At 53.0% G+C, this 21,488-nt stretch overlaps 1 protein-coding gene across 1 annotated transcript in view; it reads left to right on the top strand.

Annotated features, from left to right (window-relative positions):
* The window catches only part of LOC128813517 (basic salivary proline-rich protein 2-like), a 41,113-nt gene extending 23,156 nt beyond the window's left edge, over positions 1–17,957 (top strand). The window contains exon 5 of the mRNA XM_053988712.1: positions 17,307–17,957. Within this exon, the coding sequence (XP_053844687.1) occupies positions 17,307–17,316 (10 nt within the window). The 3' untranslated portion in view covers positions 17,317–17,957. The remainder of the gene's footprint in view (positions 1–17,306) is intronic.
* Positions 17,958–21,488: the final 3,531 nt, after the last annotated feature.

Below are 21,488 nucleotides of genomic sequence, written 5' to 3'. Positions count from 1 at the left end.
GCTTTAATGCGTGCCTAGAAATCCAGTATTTAGGATTCAGGTTACCATTGTAAAGCAGAAAGGTCGTGCTCAGCGCCGCTTGGTGTGGATTCCTCCGGCAGCTCTTTTGCCTGCGTGCCCCATGTTGGGGTGGTGTTGGCAGAAGGCCTGAGGCCAGGAGGCTGCAAGGAGCACGTCCTTGCTGCCTCTGGCATAGTGTGCACCTTGCAAGGGATGCTGCTGGCTTTGGGATTTAGGGAGGACAGCAGGAGGGGTCCAGAAAGCCACACAAAGGAGAGGTTTGAATTTCCTGGGCAGCCAAACCCGAGCATGCCTTGCTGACAAGCTTGGCATAAAATCTAGCAAGGCAGGATCAATATGTCTCTTCCTTTGGCTCTCACTTGGTGGGAGCTTCACGAGTAGCTGCTGCTGGTGGCCAAGGCTAAGAGAGGCTTTTGGGACTGTTCCTCCTGATTTCATTTGTAGTCCCAGATATGGCTGTTTTCCAGCTTTCTTCCCTTCTTCTACTATCCTGCTCTCAAGGGAAGGTGCCTTTTGGGTAGAAGAGCAGCTGGCATGGCTGGTCTAGAATAATTCACAAGGGTTTTAGAGCAAACCTTGGGATTTGGGGTGTCTGTTGCAAACCCCCAGCAACTGTAATCAAGGACTGTTTAAAAGTCTCAGTTCTCACTTAAAATTAATAGAATTATGCTAACAAGAAATGTATTTAGAGACATCTTAATTGCAGGGAAAACTCTGGAAACAAGTCAAAGACCTTGTAGGGCTTAGGCATTATCAGTCTGAAGAAAACTCCTCCAATTAGTTGGTTTTTGGAATGAGTCTTAGCAATTTGGGGGATCAAGACTCAAAGCTCAAGGCTGACAGTGCAGGATGCTGCATAACACCTGAACAGGGAGGAAAAGAGAGACTGACAACTCAAAGTGTCATGGATCACTCTGGGTTGGATAGTGGCTGGCTTGGGTCTCATTTAAGCCCCTAGACATACTGAGGACTCTCAGGAGTGGTCCCAGCCACTGTTGTATCGTCCTAGGCACAGAGCAACTTGGGCACAGAGGTCTGTGGTCCAGAAGGTAATAACTGGGGATGTTGATCTCTGGCACCCTATTCTACAAGAGAGGGATGCACATCTCTGTGTGTGCTAATGGAGGTGGTGGGAACAAGGCTGTACAGATGCAGACTGTCTGTGCCTGTGGATATGTGTGGCTCTGTCTCATTCTGGGAACAGCTTGAAAAACAGTGTTTGACTTCCACGCTGCCAGGACTCAGGAAAAAAAAAAGCTTTTTAAAATTTATTTGGTCCTTGCTCTAACTGAGAGGTCATGTACTGTGTGCAGCGCTGTGGAAGACTCTGCTTAAGAGCCAGAGGAGAAGATGCTGTCTCTGTGGTGTCCTCATGGTACGGTGCAGGATCTCCCCAGGCTGCTGCAGACATGTCCCAAGCTGCCACTTGGACCAGAGACTCAAGGGAATGTGCTCCTTCAGTCCATTTGTGATATATTTCATAGGTATTGCCTTGGTCCCAGTGGCCGCTTGTCTGAATGTGCTGTTGCCAGTGTAAGTTTTAATGCATCTCATGCAGCAGTGTACTGGAGCTCTCCAGAATGAAGGGCAAACTATGTGTGTGAGTCTGGACCTTCTGTGTGAAGCTTTTAAGGCAGTTGTGGTCCTGCACGGTGCCCAGGCTGAGCTTTCTGATGGCGTGGCACTGAGGAGCAGAGTAGAAATAGAGGGCTTCTGAGTGGGTGCAAGGCTGGGACCCATCTGACTCATTCTGCTTGCAATCAGGTGAATAGGTGATGTGTCAGAGCAAGCTGAGAGCTTGGGAGGAAACAAATGGTTCACATAGATAAGTGCTGGCTGGGGAGCCCATCAGGCGCTGGTTCCCTTGCAAAGGAAAGATCCTTCCTGCAGCTTGTTGCATTTCTGTAAGCTCTGACTGACTTCTGCCTCCTTGCCTCCTTCTCATCCCCAAAGGACAGAGACTAAAGGAGTGCCTGCTATTGCTGCAAGAGTTTGAGGATGTGGTAGGAAGTGGCTGGTCTCTGCTACCTAATTAACAGCATGGCTGAGTGCTGGGAAACAAAGGCTCCGGTTTCTACACTCTCTTCATCCTTCTTCCCTTCCTTCCTAGCCCCTAAAAGAAACCACCCTACTGATACCATGGGATGTTTCCATAGATACCTCTGTGGCTGCATGGATGTGGAGGGGACTGTCTTTCGTGTGCAGTGGGATGAGGATGGTGATGGTGTGCTTTATTCCAGACTTTGATCAAGCACTCCAGGGAAGGCGTGGCTGGAGGAACAGGGATGCATCTCTTCTGCTTGGGCTATTTCCAGCTGCAGCTGTCTTGAAGCTCTGCAGAGTGCCCTTCTTCCTCCTTTGAGGAAAACCTGTCTGTGTTGACCCATTTGGACATGGAGCAAGGAAAACTGGCCGCAGATGCCTGCTGCAAGAACAGCTTTGCCTGTTCCATGCTCCAAAGGCAGTGCCAATCTACTGGGATTGTGGCACCAGTGATCAGCAGGGCCAGTGCACTGGGCTGAGGGGCTGAGAGCTGCAAGGGCTCTGCCAAGGAGGGATTCTCTGCATCTTGGGGAGTTTTCACACCTGCATCCCTTGATCAGACCCACTCAATAAGAGTCATGGTGGCAGGCAGAGGGACACGAGGGTGTTTGAACTGCATGCTGTACTCCTGAGGCACTTGCTTTATGGCTGTGCAGAATTAGTCTGTGTTTTCTAGGCCACCTTTCAAAAGTGGCTGAAAATTTGATTTCCATAGCCTAAAAACTGAGCTCTGTGTTTGGCTCCTTAAAAGACAGGCAAGGACTAAAAATCTCCTGTGATCTGAAAGCCCAGTCAAACTCTGAATGTCTCAGTGAGGGTGGAAATGGGCTTTGCAGTTTGCTTTTACCACAGTCAAGTTTACTGCTGTTGTTCCCCCAGTTTGTGCACAAGTGCCACACTGAGGAGCTTCCCAGCTCCTCTCTGCTGCCTGAAGTTGGTAGGGCAGAAAGGGTCCCTTGCCAGGGTTGGTTTGGGAAGGACTGGAGTGGTGGCTGTCAAGACTGGCACCTCTTTAGTGCTATGTTTTCATGGCTGTGCTTGGAAAGGGCGGGTGGGCACGAGGCCACCAAGCCCTGAGAGGAGGGATGTCTCTGGTGACGACCACTCATTTTGCCATGCAGCCCTGAGGAGCGGGAGGCTGTGTGTCAGCCCGATGGAAGCTCTCTGCAGGTCCTCCTGCCCGAGGAGCAGGCAGTGACACATTTCTGACACAAACTGAGAGGAGATGCCGGCGTGAGATCCCGGTCATGTCATCTGGGATCAGGTACCAAACCCAGCCGTGGCTGCAGGCAGTGAAGGAAGCAGCTGCCCCGAGCGATGGTGAACATGATGCAGAGCTAGTCCCGAGGCGTCAGCTCTCTGTGTGTGCCTGTGGCAAGGTGCTATCCTCAAGGTCTCCCAGCCCCACACCAGAGGTGCTCCCAGGGCTCTGTGGCTCTCTGCAGTGGAGCTGTGGATGCCGGGGGGATGCTGGCTGAGGATGTGACGGGTTCGCACTGGGCTTGTGTTAGATGACGGGTGCCGGCTCCACAGGGTGCAGGCACAAATATCTCAGGGGGATTTGCTTTCCTACCGAGCCTATTGCTCTCACAGGAAGATGGAAAAATTTGGGTCCTAAAGGGATGAACACTGCCTGCACTTTGAAGGCAGACATCCCAGGAACCATAGAGAAAAAAAAAGACACCTACTGATTTTTTTTTTTTTAAATTTCTCCCTGTTTCTGTCTGCCTATCAGCCTGTCAGCCAGCTAGATGCTAATCCACAGCAGCAGCACAAATAAAGCTAGGCTAGAGGGATGCTAATTTATGCCTGGATTTCATGCTTTGTTTTACTTCCCCACTTTATTGGACAGAGTAGGCTTTGTGAGTGACGTAAAATGTTGCGTGTGCTCTCCCCATGGCAGGTTCCTGCACATGCAGCAGGAGAAGTTCATTTCTCTGTAGCCCTTGCAGCCTTGCACATGCCTTTCTCTGCCTCCCCTGGATCATTTTGGGGGGGTTATTCCTGATAAACCCCCACCTGATGAGGACTCCCTCTAAGTTTTGCTGCACTCTATGTGAAACCCAGGCATGTGTTTCCAGTCTCATCATGTCTTCTCTCATGGTGCCAGCATTTATGCATCTAAACTGTAATTTTTTATGCTCTTGCTGGGTAACTAGACTACAGCCTCAGCAATTTGCATGAATAAATGTCATGTAAAATCATCTGCTCGTGGGTAGTGGCCAGCCGAGAAGTTATGTTGTGAGGCAATCTGTTCTGAGTGATCTGTTTAATGAAATGTTGAGATTTACAGCTCTCAACGTCCATGGGGAATAGCATGTATGGATTTAAGATCACAGCCCTGAGGTGACTTAACCTGTGTGGTACAAGTAGGTGAGGAGTTCTATTACTTGTTGCTTGGGAAACTCGGTGTGTTAAACTGTGCTGTTGGGCAAAAGACTTTGAAATGCCCTGTCTTGAAATAAAAGGAAATGTAAAGAATAGTCTAAGAGGTGTTAATAACAGAGGGTCTTGCAGGGTTTCTTGCAAGAGTCTTGCATGAGATCCCCACTGGGACTCTAATAGTTTTGGAAAGGAAGGATCAGCCACGAGAGGCAGGAAATGGATGTGCTGGGGCTTTGCTGAGGCTTTCAGTTCCCATTAGAGGCAAAGGGAAGGAGATGCCCAAATACCATTGAGTCTCTGTGCTGGTACTGACTGCTCCCTGAAGCCAAAGCTCCATGAGCAAAGCAGCAAATCACTGGGGAAGGAGAGAACAGGCGAGACAGAGCTGAAGGGGGCTTTGAAATGGCCACACTGGCAGGGATCTATGAATTCCCTTGCTTTTTCACTCAGTTTTCTCACAACTCCTGCTGGCCTCTGCAGAGCAAGTTGAGGGGAAGAGCTCAGAGGTGGGTCTTTGTAGCAAGGTCTGCCCTCAGCTTCACCAGGTTAAATCCTAAGTGAGGATTTAATTGCGTTCAGCAAAAGCTGCCCAAATTTACAGCATGGAAATGAGAGCAGAATCATGAGTGTCCTTGTTTCCTTTTACCATCAAATAGATTTTCTCAGCCTTGAGTTCTGCAAGCTGATCTCTGTAGGGTTTTATTTCATTTGCTGTCTTCATTGCCCTATTAAAACAACAGCTCTGTCCCCGAGTCCCTGCGTGTCACTGTGCGTTGAGTACTTATCCCTGTGTATTGGGGCACAGGAATGTGGCAATAAAACTGCTCACAACCACTTGTTTGGATAAAAAGCATAGATTTGCTTACCTTGCAGTAATTTCTCTTTTTTAAGCAGAAATGTTTGCACAGGTGACTTTTGGTTTTGCCTCATGTACATTCTTAGGTTTCTGTGTGACATTTTGCCCTGCCTTGTTTAGTAATGTCCAGGAATTTCCTAGCTTTCCTCTCATGGAAATCACACAAAGGTCTAGGGGGTGGATCTGACTGCAGGAGCATTGTCAGAGGAGCAGAGCTACCTCTGCCCACCAAGGCAGGTCTTATGTGGGTTTGCATCACAGCTTTTCTCTTCTCTGACTAAGCTAAAGGACAGGAATAGTTTTGTACTCCTAAGGTGCACCTGTTTGTGTAGGAGGATGTGGGATTGTGGCATTTGTCTTTGCAGCTTTCACTGGGCTCCTCCGCCAGGCTTTCTTTAGGCTGATATCTACTCAGATTGGGGGGAACCTCTGGGCAACATTGCATCTTGCATTGCTCAGGTCCTCACGTGCAAACACCGTAGATGTGCAGAGGTATCTGGCTTTGTGTGGGTCTCAGAGCCAGCCTCTTTGAGGTCTCTTTGTTTTGTCTCCCTCTGGGTATCTTGTGTGGATTCATTTGCATATATGGAAAACGCTGTCATCATCTTCTCCCCCTCCTCAGCTCCCGTTCCCTTTGCTCTGCTGGCTCTTGGGCATTTCCAGCTGAACGGAGCCTGCCAAGGCCAGCCAAGCGCGGTGGGGCTGGGGGCGAACACCCCCCATCTGCACCATCGCTATTTCCTTCCCCAGGCGTGCCTGGGGGTGCTCAGGGCATTGGGGCATTTTTCCCTATTTTTTTTTCTCTCCTGGTATTTAATAACTAGCAATAGGCAGAGAGTGGGGTCCTGAAGGGAGTCTGGTCCATCCTCTGAGCCCCCAGCTCCAGCACCCTGCTGCTCCCCCCCTTTCTTCTCGTGCTGTAGCATGTCTGGCTGCAGCACCAAAGAGAGCAGTCCAAACCGTGCAGCGAGGCTGCTCACTTGCTCTAAATCCACGAGGCCAGCTTTAAGCACTTTTTGTTCCTGCCGGAAAAAGCCTTGGAGTGGTTATACCAATAAATCTCTTGCTCCTCCATGAAGATGTCCTTCCCAGGACATTTTAAGTCCCTAATCCTCTCCAAGGCATCTCTGGCTCTATCTTCTCTTCTCTAACCTGTACCTGCCCCCCTGCTGCCAAAGACTTGAATGCCCTGAGGCTTCGTCCCTTCAGTCTGCCTGCTCTCTGTGCACCTCTGTGCAGCCCTGCTCCCACTCCACTGTCCCGACATCCTGCTGCCCGCTTCGAACTGGGGACAAGCTGGGCCATTGGAACGGCTGGGGGCGGAAGAAGGGGGTGGAGGAGAGACGGGGCAGCTGCGAGGCTTGTGTTAGTAAACACTTCCTTGGGTTCACATTTTAATTCCTTACCCCCCTTCCACATCTTCTCCCCCATCCTTTCCCTTTTCTATATGCTCACACAATGAGACCATTGTCAAGGGGTGATTTGAATGAGGGGTCTCCGGGCATGTTCCCAGCATTGTCAAACAGAGTGGGAAAAAAACCACAACTCCAGCCTAGCCAGGAGGACCAGACCAGACTGAGACAGATGCCTAAATTAGTGACAAAGCCTTTTGAATGTCCCCCCTAGACAAGGGTTGCCTTGTGCATGCGTGCGTGTGTGTGTGCATGCTCGTGGGTGTGTATTTGTGGCTGGGTGGCAGCTTGCATGTCTCCCCATGTTAATTAGTTTTGCATGCATGTCTGATAAGGTGCCAATGAATATATTTGTACTCCTTCCATTGGTGAAAGCTGTCTCGGTGGCGGGGGAGATGCGGGGTGGTGGGGGTGTGCTCAGTGCAGCCTGGCAGCCTGGGGTAATTGAGCTGTGCGGGGCTGGGAGAAGGGGTGAGGGTTACATCGCCAGAGCTCGGCTTCCCAGCGATGGGATCTGCTGCTTTCGTTGCAAATCATGGAGAGTTTAAAAGAGAACTGAGGCTTTTTTTGGTTCACTGGGTCTTTCTCTTCATCTTGGCTGATTGTCTGGCTGAGGGTCTGTAGGCTCTTTCTTCTCCTCTGCCCTGTGTGTCTTTCTCTCAAGTCCCTTAAAAGGTGTTTATTTCCAATGGATTTGTATCCATCTTTGTATACACACATACACATGCAATCACTCACACAAAGCCCCAGTAACAAAACCTCCGCCTCTTTCTCCAGAAAGGGAGTCAAATCTGCTACCAGTTACAAAATACGGGAGGGAAGTGAAGCGTGTGGGTGCCAGGGGTGGAGCAGTGGAAACAGGCAAATAGAAATGCAGAACAGGAGTTGGAGAGACAGAGATAACATGCTCTATAAAGGATTTATCAACATTTGCTCAGGATAGAGTTATTAATTAGCAATGCAGAGAAAAGTCTTTCTACATCCCCAGTGTATGGACCAGCACATAATGTCATTCCTAGACTGCTGTTATCTTTCATCCATCCATCCATCTGCATTCTGTAGGTTCACACAAGAACTCATTGTATGTGTAAGGATGTAAACATTAGTTCACATCTAATTAATTTCCTGTCTAAATTAATTTTGCATCCTTTCCCTTAAATCAACAAAACTTAAGAGCCCACATACATTTCTTGAGCAGAATGGGAAGAAACTCTTTAATGGGCCAAGATGTCCTTTCTCCCTGTGGTCCCATCTGAGCAGCTGCCAGATGCTGAAAGAGCAGGGACTTACATGGCACAAGGCTGCTCTGAAGCAGAGGTCATTTTGGGAAGTTTACTGGAGCACAGCTTGCCTCCTGTGGAGCTTGGTAGCATCCAGCTTCATGTCGGCTCCAGTTCGCTTTGCCTTCTCTTCCATACTTGGGTTCTGGTACAGTGAAGGAATGAAGAGCAGGAGCTGATACACGATGGAGCAGGGCTGGCCCTGCAGGGAGCCTGGGTGGGAGATGCTTGGTTCAAGCAGCAGAGCATGGGGTTTACTCCTGATGGCTGGCTGGGGAGGAAGGGGAAGGTCATGAACAAGGTGAGGTGTCTGTTGGGGGTTTGGGTTGGGTAAGGCTGACACCTCTTCCCCCGCTGACTTTGCAGCTGTACTGGGTTTTCCTCTGCTATTGGGAGGGAAGCTGGGAAGTGATACAGAGAGATGGAAGAGTAGCCAGGAAGCAACAAAGCCACCTGCCTGGAGGAGAGCTGACAAGTCCCTGGTGAGCTGCAGGAGCAGCAGCTCTCTTTTGTGCTCAGAGAAGTCCAGGAACACAGGCAGGGCCAGGCTACACCTCCCCACTGACCTGCACAGGATGTCTATGGGGGCCAGCCCAAAGAATGCCCCAAAATCCTCACTGCCACTCCAGCACTAGATACAGTGGGCAGCTCATCAGTAATGTGCAGGAAAAAAGGGATTCCCATGAAATGCAGGTCTTCCAGTTGGAGAACAAAGGCAATTTCATGTGACTTATCAGCGGTGCCTAATTGCGCAGGGTGAATAATGAGCAGCTGGAGAGGCAGCACGGCCGTCCCTCCGGCGGGCTGCAGCCGGTGGCCATGGCTGGAAACCCCAATCAGTGCCAGCAGAAAGTGGGTTTCCTCAGAGAGGTGCAGCCCCAGCACTCTGTGCCTGTTTCAGAGCTGTTTGGGCTCCTCCATTGCAAAGTAATTGTGTTAATCCCACATGGATGTAAGAAGGGAACCTGCTGTTGGAAAAAGTCTCTCTGTGGTTGCTCAGACCTTTCATTTACGCACAGGGTGAATGTGTCATCCATGCCTGACCCAGATGCAAGGTGGCCTTTAATCACAAAGAAGAACCAGGCACCAGCATCCTGCAAAGGGCCTGAAGTTCCCTCCCTGTCTGGTACCCCGTCTCTGAGCAGTGGCCATGCAAAGGACCCCTTCCAGCTGACCTCCTACCCCCCCTGTGCCTTCCTCTCCTGTGTGCACATCCCTATCTCTCTTTATTTGGCTCCCAAACTCTGGGCAGCGCTGTAGAAACCGCTTTGTCAGAGCTCCTCGCCAGGTTGATCTGCAGAAGGGGTTTTTTTCCCTTTCCCCGTTGGGATGACTATTCCCACACAAGCAAAGCCTCTTAATGAATCCGTGGCAGCAAAGTAGGTAACGTGCTCTCCCTGCCAAGGCTGCTTGGCACAGCTGGAGTCACGTAATCAGGCTAGGCTGCCAGTCGGGGACAGAGTGGGAAGAGTTAAACTGAGGACAGTGCAGGGACAACTAATCCCCAACAGGAAGAGTAGCAGAGATCTCCCTGTCCTTCATCATCCTCCCCCTCCATTCATGCACTTTTCCTCCCTCTCCACCACATCCTATTCCTCTCCCACATCCTCCCTTTACTTATTTCTTCTTCCATCTTTCTCACCCTCCTCTCCTCCTCTCCTCCGTTGCTTTCTCACTCCTCCCCCGTGGTTTCCCTCCGCCCCCCCCATCCCCAGCCCAGTCTCCTCTCACATGCTCTGTCATGTCTCCAGAGCTGGTTTTCGAGTGGGACTGAGGGACGGTGTATTTGGGCTACGGTGGAGGTCACAGCTATATGGGGATTGTTTAAAAGAGATTTGCCCACATCCCAGCCCATGTGACCAGCCTCAGCTGCAGGTCTCTCTTTCTTAATCTGGAGATAAGCGTGATTATCCGAGGAAGGGCTGTTCGGAGCTTTGTAACTGTGACAGGGGAGCTTTCAAGTCGCACTTTGCTGGCAGAGCAGCGTTTAAAGCCGGGGAATCAGATTCCAAGCGTGGCTTTGCATCTCTTTTCTGCTGGGAGCATGGTGCAGGGCTGGCAGTGGGGATGGGAGCTTTATTAGGACTTTGCTTATGATGCGGAAAAGGAGTTAGGGGAGGGAAAATGGGGGAAGAAAGAGGCGAAAAAAAATCCCAATTCACCGTTTCCCCATCAGTGGTGGCCCAGGAGAGATTGGCACTGATTCAGGGGACAGGCCAGCCTGAACCCTGGTGCAGAGCAATAAGGTCCATCAAACCTGGGGTCTGCCTTGTTTTTAGCCTGGGGATGTGTCTCCTTGTTCTGATCTACCCCGCCTCGCTCTGTTGAATCCTTCACAGAAGAGGTCTCTGGGGCCCTGTTTGGAAATGAAATGCTGTTTTAGCAGCTCCCATGGCACAGCTTCCCCGGGAGAGATGGCAGAGCCAGCTTTGCTGCCCAATAAACACATCAGCCCCAGCACTCAAGGCAGCCAACTCCCTGTCCCTGTTCAGAGAAATATTTGCTGGAGATGAGCCCTTGTGGGGCATCTCTGCAGCCAAGGTGGAAGTGCAGGGACATATAGCAATTGTGTAGTTCAGTATCGTATCAGTGTCTTGTATTGCTGGAGGTTGAAATATTTAACATCTCATACAAGTGACATGGTCCCAAAAGATTTCTTTGGCCGGGACAGGCATCAAAATAGGGTTTAGTGGAAATGTTCAGCTCTGGAGCAGGTGCTGCTTTGCTTCTATTTGTAGACTAGAAACTCAGAGCAGAGACTCATAACAGCACTTCTTTTGATGGAGATGGGTCAAGGAGAAAGAAACCTGGAAGCGAGCCAAGGGCGGGAATCTGGGGCGAGGTTGAATCAGGACGAAGTGCCAGCGCTTTGGACCGTCACTTGGGCAGGACTCACTGTTCTTGCCATATCCTTCCTGGAAACGGTTCAGCTTCCAGCACCGCAGCTGAGGCCAGCCTGATCCAAAGGACACCCTGAATCCCATCTGCTCTCCCCACACTACCCATTCCTAGTGGGTGGGAAGTTGCAGTGAGAGCACCAAACTGCCCCTCTGCCTGGGTTTGTTCATGGACGGGCAGTTCCTTGCCTGTGTCAGAACACCAAGGTGTAGAGTACATCCCTCTTCTTCTTCTCCCACGAAGGAGCATCTCATTTTTGCATCATGCTGCCGCAAGGGCCAGCCAGCCTTAAAGCAGCCCAGGACAAAGTCCTGTGCCTGAAGATTGAAATGTGTCTCTGCAGGGCAGGTAGCTCAGTGTACCTCCAGTGGTTGAAGAAGGGAAGCGGTTGCAAATGTATAATTTTGAGAGCAAGCTCTGAAACATCTCCCACGTTGCCTGCCTGTCTCTGGAGCCCCACACAGCTGCTCTGTGGGTGGAAGCTCTGTTTTTTGTGTGCCCCCGTGAACTTTATTTTTTGCTATTTTTCTTTGTATGCTGCTTAGATGAATCCTCTTCAGTGCCTACAGCTTATTCCAGGGCTTTACTGAGGATCTGGCCAACACACGTAGCCTTACTCCAGGGCATGGTTCTTGAAGAAACTAAATGGGTATGGCTTCTTTTTAGTCTAGTGGCTGTAAAACCAAGCAGCCCAAATCCCAACCTGCAGCCGTGCTGTGCAGATAATGCCTGTGCCCCATTGGAGAACAAGAGCTCCCCTTGAAATCCCACAGCCTTGGATGTGGCAGCGGGAACGTGGGCAGGAACATGTAGGTGTTGGCATGTGCAGGCAGGAACACGTGTATGCCAGGGCAAGCGTGCCCATCTCTGCAGGCACAGGCCCACGTCTGTCTCTGCACCAGCCCCTCTTGTGCACTGGCTTGAAAAGAATCTTCCCCACACCTGCCTGAAATGAGGGTTTAGGGGCATAGGGCTGATGGTAAATTAACCAATGGTAAATGCAGGGAAGCACAGTAGATGGGTTTAATGGGGAGATCCATTTGGGATGCAGCAAGGGAAGGTTTCCTGATGGAACTAACAGAAGGAGCTAGAAAAGGGAGCAGTGTGGTAGATATGGGTGTGAGATCAAAGGCTGTGACAGGGCCAAGAGCGATGAGAGGTGAGAGCCAGGAGCAGTTTGTGTTCCTGGGTGTCGAGCAATGCTGAGGAGAGTGAAGGAAAAACACTGGCTGCTCTGAACAAAAGCCACTGAACGGGGAGATGGGAATGGCACAGAGGGGACAAAGCAGGAGACACAGAATAGCCAGCACCAAGCACGGGTGTGGGTGGCTTTCCTTTCTGGGTAAAAGATGGGCTGGAGAAGGGGGCTTGCACCCAGTGAAGATGTGCAAGGTGTCATGGCCCAAGACAGTGAGCCAACAGAGTGTCACAAGTTTGGGGCACAGAGTGGCTTTGGGAAAAAGAAGCTGTCACAGTGACAAGGCGGGTGTTTCCCCAAAGGTGACCAGTGTTTCCAGGATAGGGAAAAGGAGCTCTGCACCTGGGTTGGGAAGAGCTGAGTCATTTTTCCAAACACCACGTTAGGCCAATGCTGGAGTTTGAGCACAAGCTGGGCAGTAGCGCAAGGCTGGACTGGAATGCCTGCACAGCATCCCTGAGTTGCACTGGGCCTGCAGCTCACCCTGCAGCACTGGGACCCTGCAGGGTCCAAGGGGAAGGGTAGAGCTCTGGCAGTTGAATTTGGATTCTCCTTTCACCCACCCAAGCATCCACCTTCCCTGTAAGGGCAGCTGAGACCCAAGGGCAGTTTGGGCCCTTGCTATCATTGCTGTTGGTCAGAACCTTTTCTTACAATACTCTGGCACCTCCTTACATGAATCTGGGTTTTGTGATTGATGACAAGCAAAACTCTTGTCCAAAAGACCATAATGTTTGCTTGCAGCCTCATTGCTATAGTAACAGAGGTCCTCAGGACACCTCTGAAGTAGGTCATCACAGACCCCATTTTTCTGTGTCTCCCACTGCAGCACAGCTCCAGAAAGAGAATGTACCCACCACAGTCCAGCTGGGCATCACCCTGGCACAGCCCAGACCATCTCAGGGAAGGCCAGGCTGGAGAACTGTCCTCCAGTGACAGCACCCAAGGGTACAAAGGGCTGTCCTGCACCTGATCACAGGAAACTTCTGTTCCTCATGCAGCCCCAGTGCCGGCTAATGGTGTTCCCCAAGTCAGGGCTCCCTTCCAGCCTCCTGTCTCCCCATCCCCCACCTCCTTGCTGCCTCCCTCCCCCCTTTCCCCCAGTGCCTCTCCTCCTGCTTTGCATAATTTTCCATTTTCAGTGTCCCCTTTTCTTTTTCTCCTCTCCATATGGTGCGTCCCCCTCTCAGCCTGGCGCAGGAGCCATCCTTAACAAGCTCGGCAAAGCCCTCTCTCAGGGGCTGCACATGAAAGATGCTCTGTAAAAACAGAGGCTGGGATGGAGCTCCCCCTTTTTTCCCCCCTTGATTTATATGGGGCTGGGATGTGGGAACGTTTCTGGGTCGCATTTTAGAGCCGCCGGGTGCTTGTGCCTGTTCTCTCCAGCCATTCAGTGCAGACCCCTAAGGCCAGCTCGTCCTCAGCCTTTGATCTGCAATGCAGAAAGAGCATCCAGGGCAAGTTTGTGCCTCTCATCCAGCCCCTGCCCTCATTTTGGCTGGCAGGGAGGGATGCCCTGTCCCACCACACCGGGGAGAGGCCATGCCCTTTCCTCTCAGTGTCTGGTGGCCTTTTCCAGCTGGCTACTTTGGCTCCCTCCCACATGCCTGGCACCATGAGGACCTTCCGACTCATGAGGTCCAAGGCACTGGGTCATGGTGAAGCAGCAGGTCGTGGGATTTGTGATACACAGCAATTCTGCACGTCTAACCCACCCCTGCCCCTCTCCAGCTCCACTGCAGATACTGGCCAGTGAGCACCCAGGGGTGCCTGGAGGGTGCTGGGGCTGAGCAAAGGGTGCTGGGGCTGGCAACGCCTGCCCAGCATTTGATGGGTTAAGCCAGTCTCTAGCTAATTTCTCCCAGCGGCTCCCCTCCTCCTCCTCGTACTTCTGTATGCAGCAGGCAGGGCCTCAGCGCAGGTTCCTGCACTGAGCTGTTGCCAGGGGAGTAGTTAGGCGAGTCTGAGCTATGTGGGGAAAAGGCCCGGGCTGTCAAAGTGTCTGAGATGAACCATAGCCCGGTCCCCCTGCAGCTGGGCCCAAGCATGCATCAGCCCTTGTTTGGAGCCTGGGAATGGCAAAGCCCAGGGAGGTTCAAGGGCAAACTTGCTATTCATTAGTCAGGGGTCCTTGACGTTCCCACTCTCTGTCTCCCTTCTTCTTCTTCTTCTTCTCTTTTCTGTCCCTCTTTTGACAGATTCCTGGGTGCTTTTGGGGAAAACTCCCCTCCTCCTCCTCCTCGCCCCAGCAAAAGCCCTCCACATAAACTTCCCCAGCAGACAAGGCAGGAGGACAATAACGTCAGGGCCACGATGCAAACGAGAGCCAGCGGAGCAGCCGCATCCCCCGGGTGTCCTTTCTCCCTGGCCCTTCCCGCGCTGCTGCGGGAGGCTCAGCCGCCGCATTCATTTCGCTCATCTTGCCCATCTCCGATGTTTTATTATCTTGATGCTTGCAGGAAATTGTAACTTGAGATAAGGAAAATGTCAGGCGCCTTCTCCTCTCTCCTGTAGCCCAAAGCACCGAGAAGTTGCTCCGTAGGAAATGTAAACGCTTGCCCAGGTGCAGAGGATGAGCACGAGATGGAGGGAGCCTCGAGAGGCCGCGCGAGCATCTCCGTCAGGAGATAAAACTCGCGGCGTAGGCGTAACACGGAGCCTCCCTCCCGCCCCGCTGAACAGAATATTTCATAGCTCTTAGAAGCCGAAGCTCCCTTGTAATTATCCAAAGCAAACAGCACGTGTTATTAGTTTAAAATGATTTTTTTTTCCCCCTCCCCGGGCCCCTGGAGCAGAATGGAGGTGTAATTGTGCTAAGGAGTTAGCAGGGGAGAGCACAGCTTTTGGTCACATTCAAGTTGGAGGGCTTGAGCCAGGGAGGCTGGTATGAAAGGCTGGTATTTGCATAAGCAGCGTGCATCCCTACAAAAAAGAAAGATATCAGGGGCTTGCAAAATTCAATCAAGGCTGGGAGGGAAGAAAAAAAAAGGGGGGGGGGGTGGAAGGGAGGGGGGAAAAAAATTGACAGTGAAAAAGGTTTTTCTAAGTAACACCCTGTCGAGATTAAATTGTCCAGAAAGTTTCTCCATGTGAGCCGGTGAAGCGGAGGCTGGGCTGAGGGCAGGGGAGGAGCGGGGTCCCTCCTTCCTGGCCTCAATAGGGGACAGGAATCTGATTAGGCAGAGCGTTCTGCATCCATTTACCATTATTTGAGGGTTTTTTTTTTTTTCTCTTCCCACCGCCCAGAATTGCTGTGGCAGGGCAGTTTATCAGCATATAAACCTCAGTGCTGGCTTTGTAAGGGCACAAGGAGGCAGAGGAGCAAGTGTTGAGGCAGAGGCTGAGCTATAATTTCAATTGTTTATTCAGCTTTAAAACAACAACAACAAAAAGATAGACAGTAAATCCACACACAGAGGGGTGTTTTCCCTGTGCAGGGCATTTGGGAGGGAAGGCAGTGTTGGGGCTGGAACTGGGACCTGGTGAAGCCCTATTTTTGCAGGCACCCTCAGTGCAAGGCTGAACTCTGCCCAGAGAGAAAGTGCATGCAGGAGATTTGAGTTTTTCTGAAGCTTATGTCGAATCAGTTGGGTTGGTCCAGCCCCTCCTGCCCTCATTTCCTGAGTGCCAGAAGTTTCAAGCCCACCAGGCAGGCAGTGGGTGATTTCCAGGCTGGGTTGATGTCGGGTACCAACGAGCATTCTCTCTGTCACACTACAGAGGAGCTTCTCTGTCGGCCAAAGCAAGCTCAGCCTATCCCTGCAGAGGGCAGGGACTGTCTCTGCCCAGGACAGGGAACTTTACCTGCCAGGTAAAGCCTTTCCCCTGGGGAGAACAAGAGTTCAGCTGCCTCCTCCAGTCCTGTGCTAGTGAAAACACCCACCACCATTCAGATCTCATCTCTCCTAACCTCAACATCCTTTCCAGGCTTGGGGGAACATTTGGGATGACTCCTAATCTCACATAGAAGTGCTGAGCCTTGGCTTTTTGCAGCCTGGCTCTCTCTAAACACATACAGTATGGGGTCTGTCCTCTCAGCACCCAGAGACAGACACAGGCCATGGTCCTTCCCCAAACCCAAGCACATGGGGTGGGTTTGGCCTCTGCCTCTCTTAAGTTTTAGGCTTGCTTCAAAGTTGCAGAAGGGAAGGGATTTTCCTTGGATTTCCATCAAGTGCTTTATGAATATTGCAATAAAGGGGTTACAGATAATCTATTTTTAAGAGAGAGAAAAAATACCCATGAAAATTGCAGCCTGGACCCCAGAGTGTAGAGTATTTGCACAGTTCAAAGAGTTACGGTGGTTCATCCAGTCACAGCCTGGGAACGTCGCGGTGCGACCTACAGCAGATCACATGCCAGCTACTCCCAGGGCGGCTCATTAGAGAGCCACACAGAAGATTTATCTCTTAAAATGGGCTTGCAAATATTTTATAAAATTTGCAATATTTTATAAAATTACAATTTGGTGCAATAAAAAGAATAAATTAGCCAGCTGATGGTTCCTTTTGCAAGTGTACTCAAGGATTTGTTATATTAGTCTTTACTCCTTCCAATGTAACATTTTATGGGCAAAGCAAAGGGAAGATAGGAAAAGGATGGGACTGGTTTGGGGGGCTAGGGAATACACACTCAACATGGATAAAGTGTAAAGGAAATAGATGAAAAAAATCAGGAAAAAGGGAGGAGAACATGCTGCAAGGTGCGAGATGTGTGGGGCAAAGCATGGGAGGCCTGGGGAAAGCCGAGAAGGGGACTTTGGCTGAGCGTCACAGCTTCGGCTCCAGCTCGGTGGCTTGGTATCACTTTCTCCAGTCAGGCAAGGGCGCCGAGGGCAGGGAAAGTTAACACGAAGATTAAAACATCAGAGGGCTGTGCCTTTAGTGGCTCTGACATGCAGAGTAATCCCATGCCCCAAAGCCTAGGGAGGAAGGACAAGCCGTGAGCCCTCCCCTGGCTGGCGGTGTGCGGGGCAGGCAGAGGTAGGGGATTGAGGAGGGTGCAGGGGAAGCTTGGCATCTTGGGGACTACAGCTTTCCTGGTAAGGAAGAGGGTAAAGTGGTCCAGAGCCATGAGAAACATGTGGTGGGGACAAAGAGAGGATTGGAGTTCTGCTCCACCAGGGACAAGTTGGTCTGTTCTCAGCCAAGCGCTACTGGACCATTTCTCTGACAGAGATCATAACCACTCCATTTTTTTTCTTTCCTTCCTAGATCCCAGTGAGTGGACAAGGGACTTTTGAAGCCTGTGAGTTCCTTCTTCCAGTTGGCTACCACCTGCCTGGACTTGCCATCTGACTTCTCCGAGTTTCTCCAGGAGGGTCCCAACCTGCTTCTCCATTGGCCCCAGAGAGGAGACAGCTTTGTCGCGTGAACACAGTGGATTTCTGCATCACTTTGAAACACAGCGGTGCAGCCGTGGGGAGGGAGCCAGGGCAACACAGGGAGCCAAGGGATCATCCCACATCATTCCTGTATGTTGCCTTCAGTGCCCTCAATACCCCAGAGCAGGACCAAAGTGCTTAGGCAGAGAGACCTGAGCCAGTCACTGTCTCACCTGGTGAAATGCCAGGTGTGTGAAGTTTGGAGGGAGCTTTTAGCCTCCAGCTTTGCTCATGGAGCAGAGCTCGGCCCTTGCTGCTCTTGATCCCTGGGTCTGTGGAGCTGTGGGAGTGCAGCCTTCCCAAAGACACTGTGCTTGGGGCCCAGAAGACCATGAGCTTTTCCAGGCCAGGCAGCCCTGCTGCTGTTGTACTGCACCCTCTCTGTTCCTGTAAGAGAAATGTACTGCCTGTAATTCTCTCCCATTCAAATCCTCCCAACCCCATGCACTGTTGAAAATAAACTCTTCTTTTGCAAAAGTGATCGTGTGATTTGGTGCAGTCTCGAGACGGAGGAGGCAATGGGCACAAAATAAACCCAGGCAAATCAACAGGGAAACGGGAGCAGCCGTGAGCCAAGCAGCCGGGCTGCGCCGTGCCCCGCATCAGGCACATTTCCCTGAAAGCCCGAGCGAATCCCTCGCCGCTCAATGATCTTTATTTGGTCTGAACCCCGTCTGGGAAGTAACCGCTAAACCCAATGCAAACAGACCCCCGTGAAAGAATATAATGAATATGTCTCTCAAATGATTTGGAGCCCTTCTGCCTGCAGAGCAGGGTTCCCCATTGTGCCCCGCTCCCGGCGTGCTCGGGGCAGGCTGCGCGAGGTGGCCGCTTTCCCAGCTGAAATCCGAAAAAAGCAAACAATGGGTCAAGGCCGGCATTGTGCGAGCCCAGGCAGGCAGAAGGAGCGCAGCCCGGCATGGCCAAGTTCAAGGCTGGGCAGGGGGCCGGGCGCGGGGATGCTAATGGGGGCTGCGCGGGGGCTGCGGAGCAGGGGGGCCGGGGGGGTCTGCAGCCCTGTGCAGTCCTGAGCACCCAAAAACCACCTTACAGAGAGGCAATGATTGCCAAGTGCAGCAAGGGGTACTGGGTGGGGACACTGCTGGTAGTGGGAGGAATTTGGGTCGCTGGGGGGCTGATGGTGGTTGAGGGGCTGGTATTGCAGTGGGGGATTAGCGTGAGCTGGAGGAGAACTGGTGCTACTGGGGGCAGACTGGTGCTATGGAGGTGTTACAGGGGGAATTGGCGATGCTAATGGATATTACTGGGGGAACTGGTGCTGTAGGGGGGCTGCAAGTGGAGATGATGGCACAGTGCAGGGCCCTGCTGGTGCAGTGGGCATCCTGGGGGTGATCCGAGAGCCTCGCAGAGGACACAGCCTCTTTGGGTCTGCCTGCCGCTCCAGGCCCGAGCAGAGACCCCCCCACACCCCCTCATCTCCCCACCACTCCCCCCTCCCCGGATGAAGTGTGCGGAGACAGGCGGAGCGGCCCGTGGAAAAACACCATGGAGGGCCTGCACAAAGGGGGTTTTATTCAAATTTGTTTAGAGTTTAGCGGATTTGCATGAAAAATGTGTGAGAAAAGCCGGCTCCAATGACCTCATCCCCAGCTGCCATTAATGTTCAATTAAGTGCTGAATAGTAGCAAAGGGGGGACCGGCCGGGACGTGCAGAGAATCCAGGCTCGGGCGCAGACTGTGAGAACCGGGCGGCCCCCCCGACCGTCTGGCCCCGGCCAGCCCCGACGGGGTCCCCCCGCCGCCGCCCTGCTCTGCACCGGGAGGTGCGCTGAGCCCGTCGGGTCTCAGCCCGTCTGGGTTATTCCCCGGATCAGTCGCATTCTGAAGCAGAGTGCCCCCCCGCCGCATCCAAGGTGGGTGTTTGGAGGGTGTAATGCCCCCTCTCTGCGTTGCCGGGGCTGTTGTCACTCCCCCCGCAGCCCGCCTCACCCGGCCCGAAGCCGCTCTCCGCCTGGCAGACGGTGTCAAAGCCCAAGTTCAAGTCCACGCCGAGGGGCTCTGCCCTGGGATTCCCAGCTCCTTTCCATCCTCCGCCTTTTGTTCGCTTCTGACAATTGCTCTTTATTTCTTACACACCCCCAGCCTCCCCCCCGCACCCCCCTCCCTGCCCGCTCTTGGCACCGTTTAGCTGTCTGCCTGCAAACTTAACAACCCTGGTTCTTGGTATAAGCACTCAAATTACCCTTCTTTCTACATATAAACACGGCCCGGGGTGTGCGGCTCTCCCCGGCCGCGGGGTCCCCCCGGCACAGCCCGGCTCACCCGCACCGACCCCGGCCCCGGCCGGAGGAAGTTTCTGCTGCGGGACACGGCAGGAGAACACGAGCCGAATACAGAACCCCCGCTCTGCGTGGCTCCCCCGGGCTAGCGCTCAGGTAAGGGAACACACCCCCCATTCGCTTTTGGGGGGCTGCCTCTGCTTCGGGGCGTGATGACACAGCAGGTTTTGGGGAGTGATGGGAGGGTGTTTCTCTGTAGGGGTTCCCACTTACTCCTGGCAAAGCCAGCCCTGCCTCGGGCACGCTGATGAGGAGCCCCGAGCCGACCTCCCCCGGGCGTGCGGACCCACCCCCGGCCGGGGTGCGGCGGGGACACTGCCTGGCGGGGGCAGTCGGAAAGCCAGGGGAGGTGGCCTTCCCAAACCTGCCTCTGCCCCGGCCTGCCTCTCTCCGCCCCCCTCGAGAGGGGAACACCCACCCGGGGAGCGGACCGCGGGGTTGGGGGGCCTTTGAGCACCGACACCCCCGGACCCGCTGCCCTCCGGGACGGGGCTTCGGGGCAAAGTCCTCGCCGAGGGTCAGCGGCACCATCCCAGCTGGGTCACACCTCCCTTTGCACAGGTGTGATGGCATGGGGCAGGAGAGGCCATAGCGTGACCGAGGGAGGTGCTGACTGACCCCACAAATAAACCCCGAGTCTGGGGACCTCGGGCAGATTTAGGTTTTCGTTTATTTAATTTTTTTCTAAGACAATTTATTTAATTTTTTTCTAAGACAATTTCGGGTGAAGGAGAGGAGAATAAACACACATGCCCCTCCACTTCCCGGGGCTAAAATAGAGATAACGGATGGAAGGAGCGAACACACCTTCACCGGGGAAGTGAGCAAGGCTTGGGAGAGCGAGAAAGGAAAGGAGGGGATAAGAGGCTGAGAAGGGACAGGGAGGAGGAGGGATAACGGGTGGGGAGACAGGAGAGGATCCCCCGAAACCCGTCCTCGAGCCCAGAGCAGAGACGCGGGCGCCCTTCACCGGCGCCTCGGGGCGGGGCGGCCCCGCGGTCCGGGGACACCGGCGGGGCCGTGCCGTGCCGAGGGCCGAGGGCTGTCACGTCGCATCGCGTCACGCAGCATCGTGTAGTATAATACGGCGCCATAAATGATAGCGGAACATAAGGATATACGTGTTATTTATATCTGTATGGAATGGAGCGCATATAACGCTGTATTGCATTGCAGTCGGGAGTCGCCCCCGGGTTTCCCCCCGCTCCCAACGCCCCGTGGGGTGTGGGGAGGTCGCGCTGTGCCGCGTCCCCGCCGAGGATGCGATGGGGTGGCCGCATCCTCGCTCGGAGAGCGGGAACGGAGCACTCCCCGCCCCGCAAAACAGAGCCCTTCTCTCTCACGTGCGTGTTTGGAAACAGCGGCGTGGGCGCACCCCGGCGCCGTGGGAGAGGCCGCGCCTTTTTTTTTTTTTTTTTTTTTTTTTTTGGTGGCTATTTCAAAAACCCGCACTCGCACCAGTGCCTCCAACGTCCGTCCCTTCCCTAGGCCCGCACGCGTGAATGTACGCACGGCTGCTTCTCCCCACTCGTGCCTGTGGACACCTCTAGCCCCCTCAGCAGAGGAACCAGGGGCGAGCCCCTCCGGGGCACCCACCCGCGGCTCTGCACCCACCGGGGACTTCACGCGGTGCCGGCGGACCCACAGAGGTCACAAATTGCCGGGGGCTCAGCACCCGGGCAAGAGTCGGAACCCCTTGGAAGGAGGGAAGA

This window comes from Vidua macroura, chromosome 12 (genome assembly GCF_024509145.1).
Source record: "Vidua macroura isolate BioBank_ID:100142 chromosome 12, ASM2450914v1, whole genome shotgun sequence".
NCBI lineage: Eukaryota > Metazoa > Chordata > Aves > Passeriformes > Viduidae > Vidua > Vidua macroura.
This window is presented reverse-complemented; position numbering and strand designations above follow the sequence as displayed.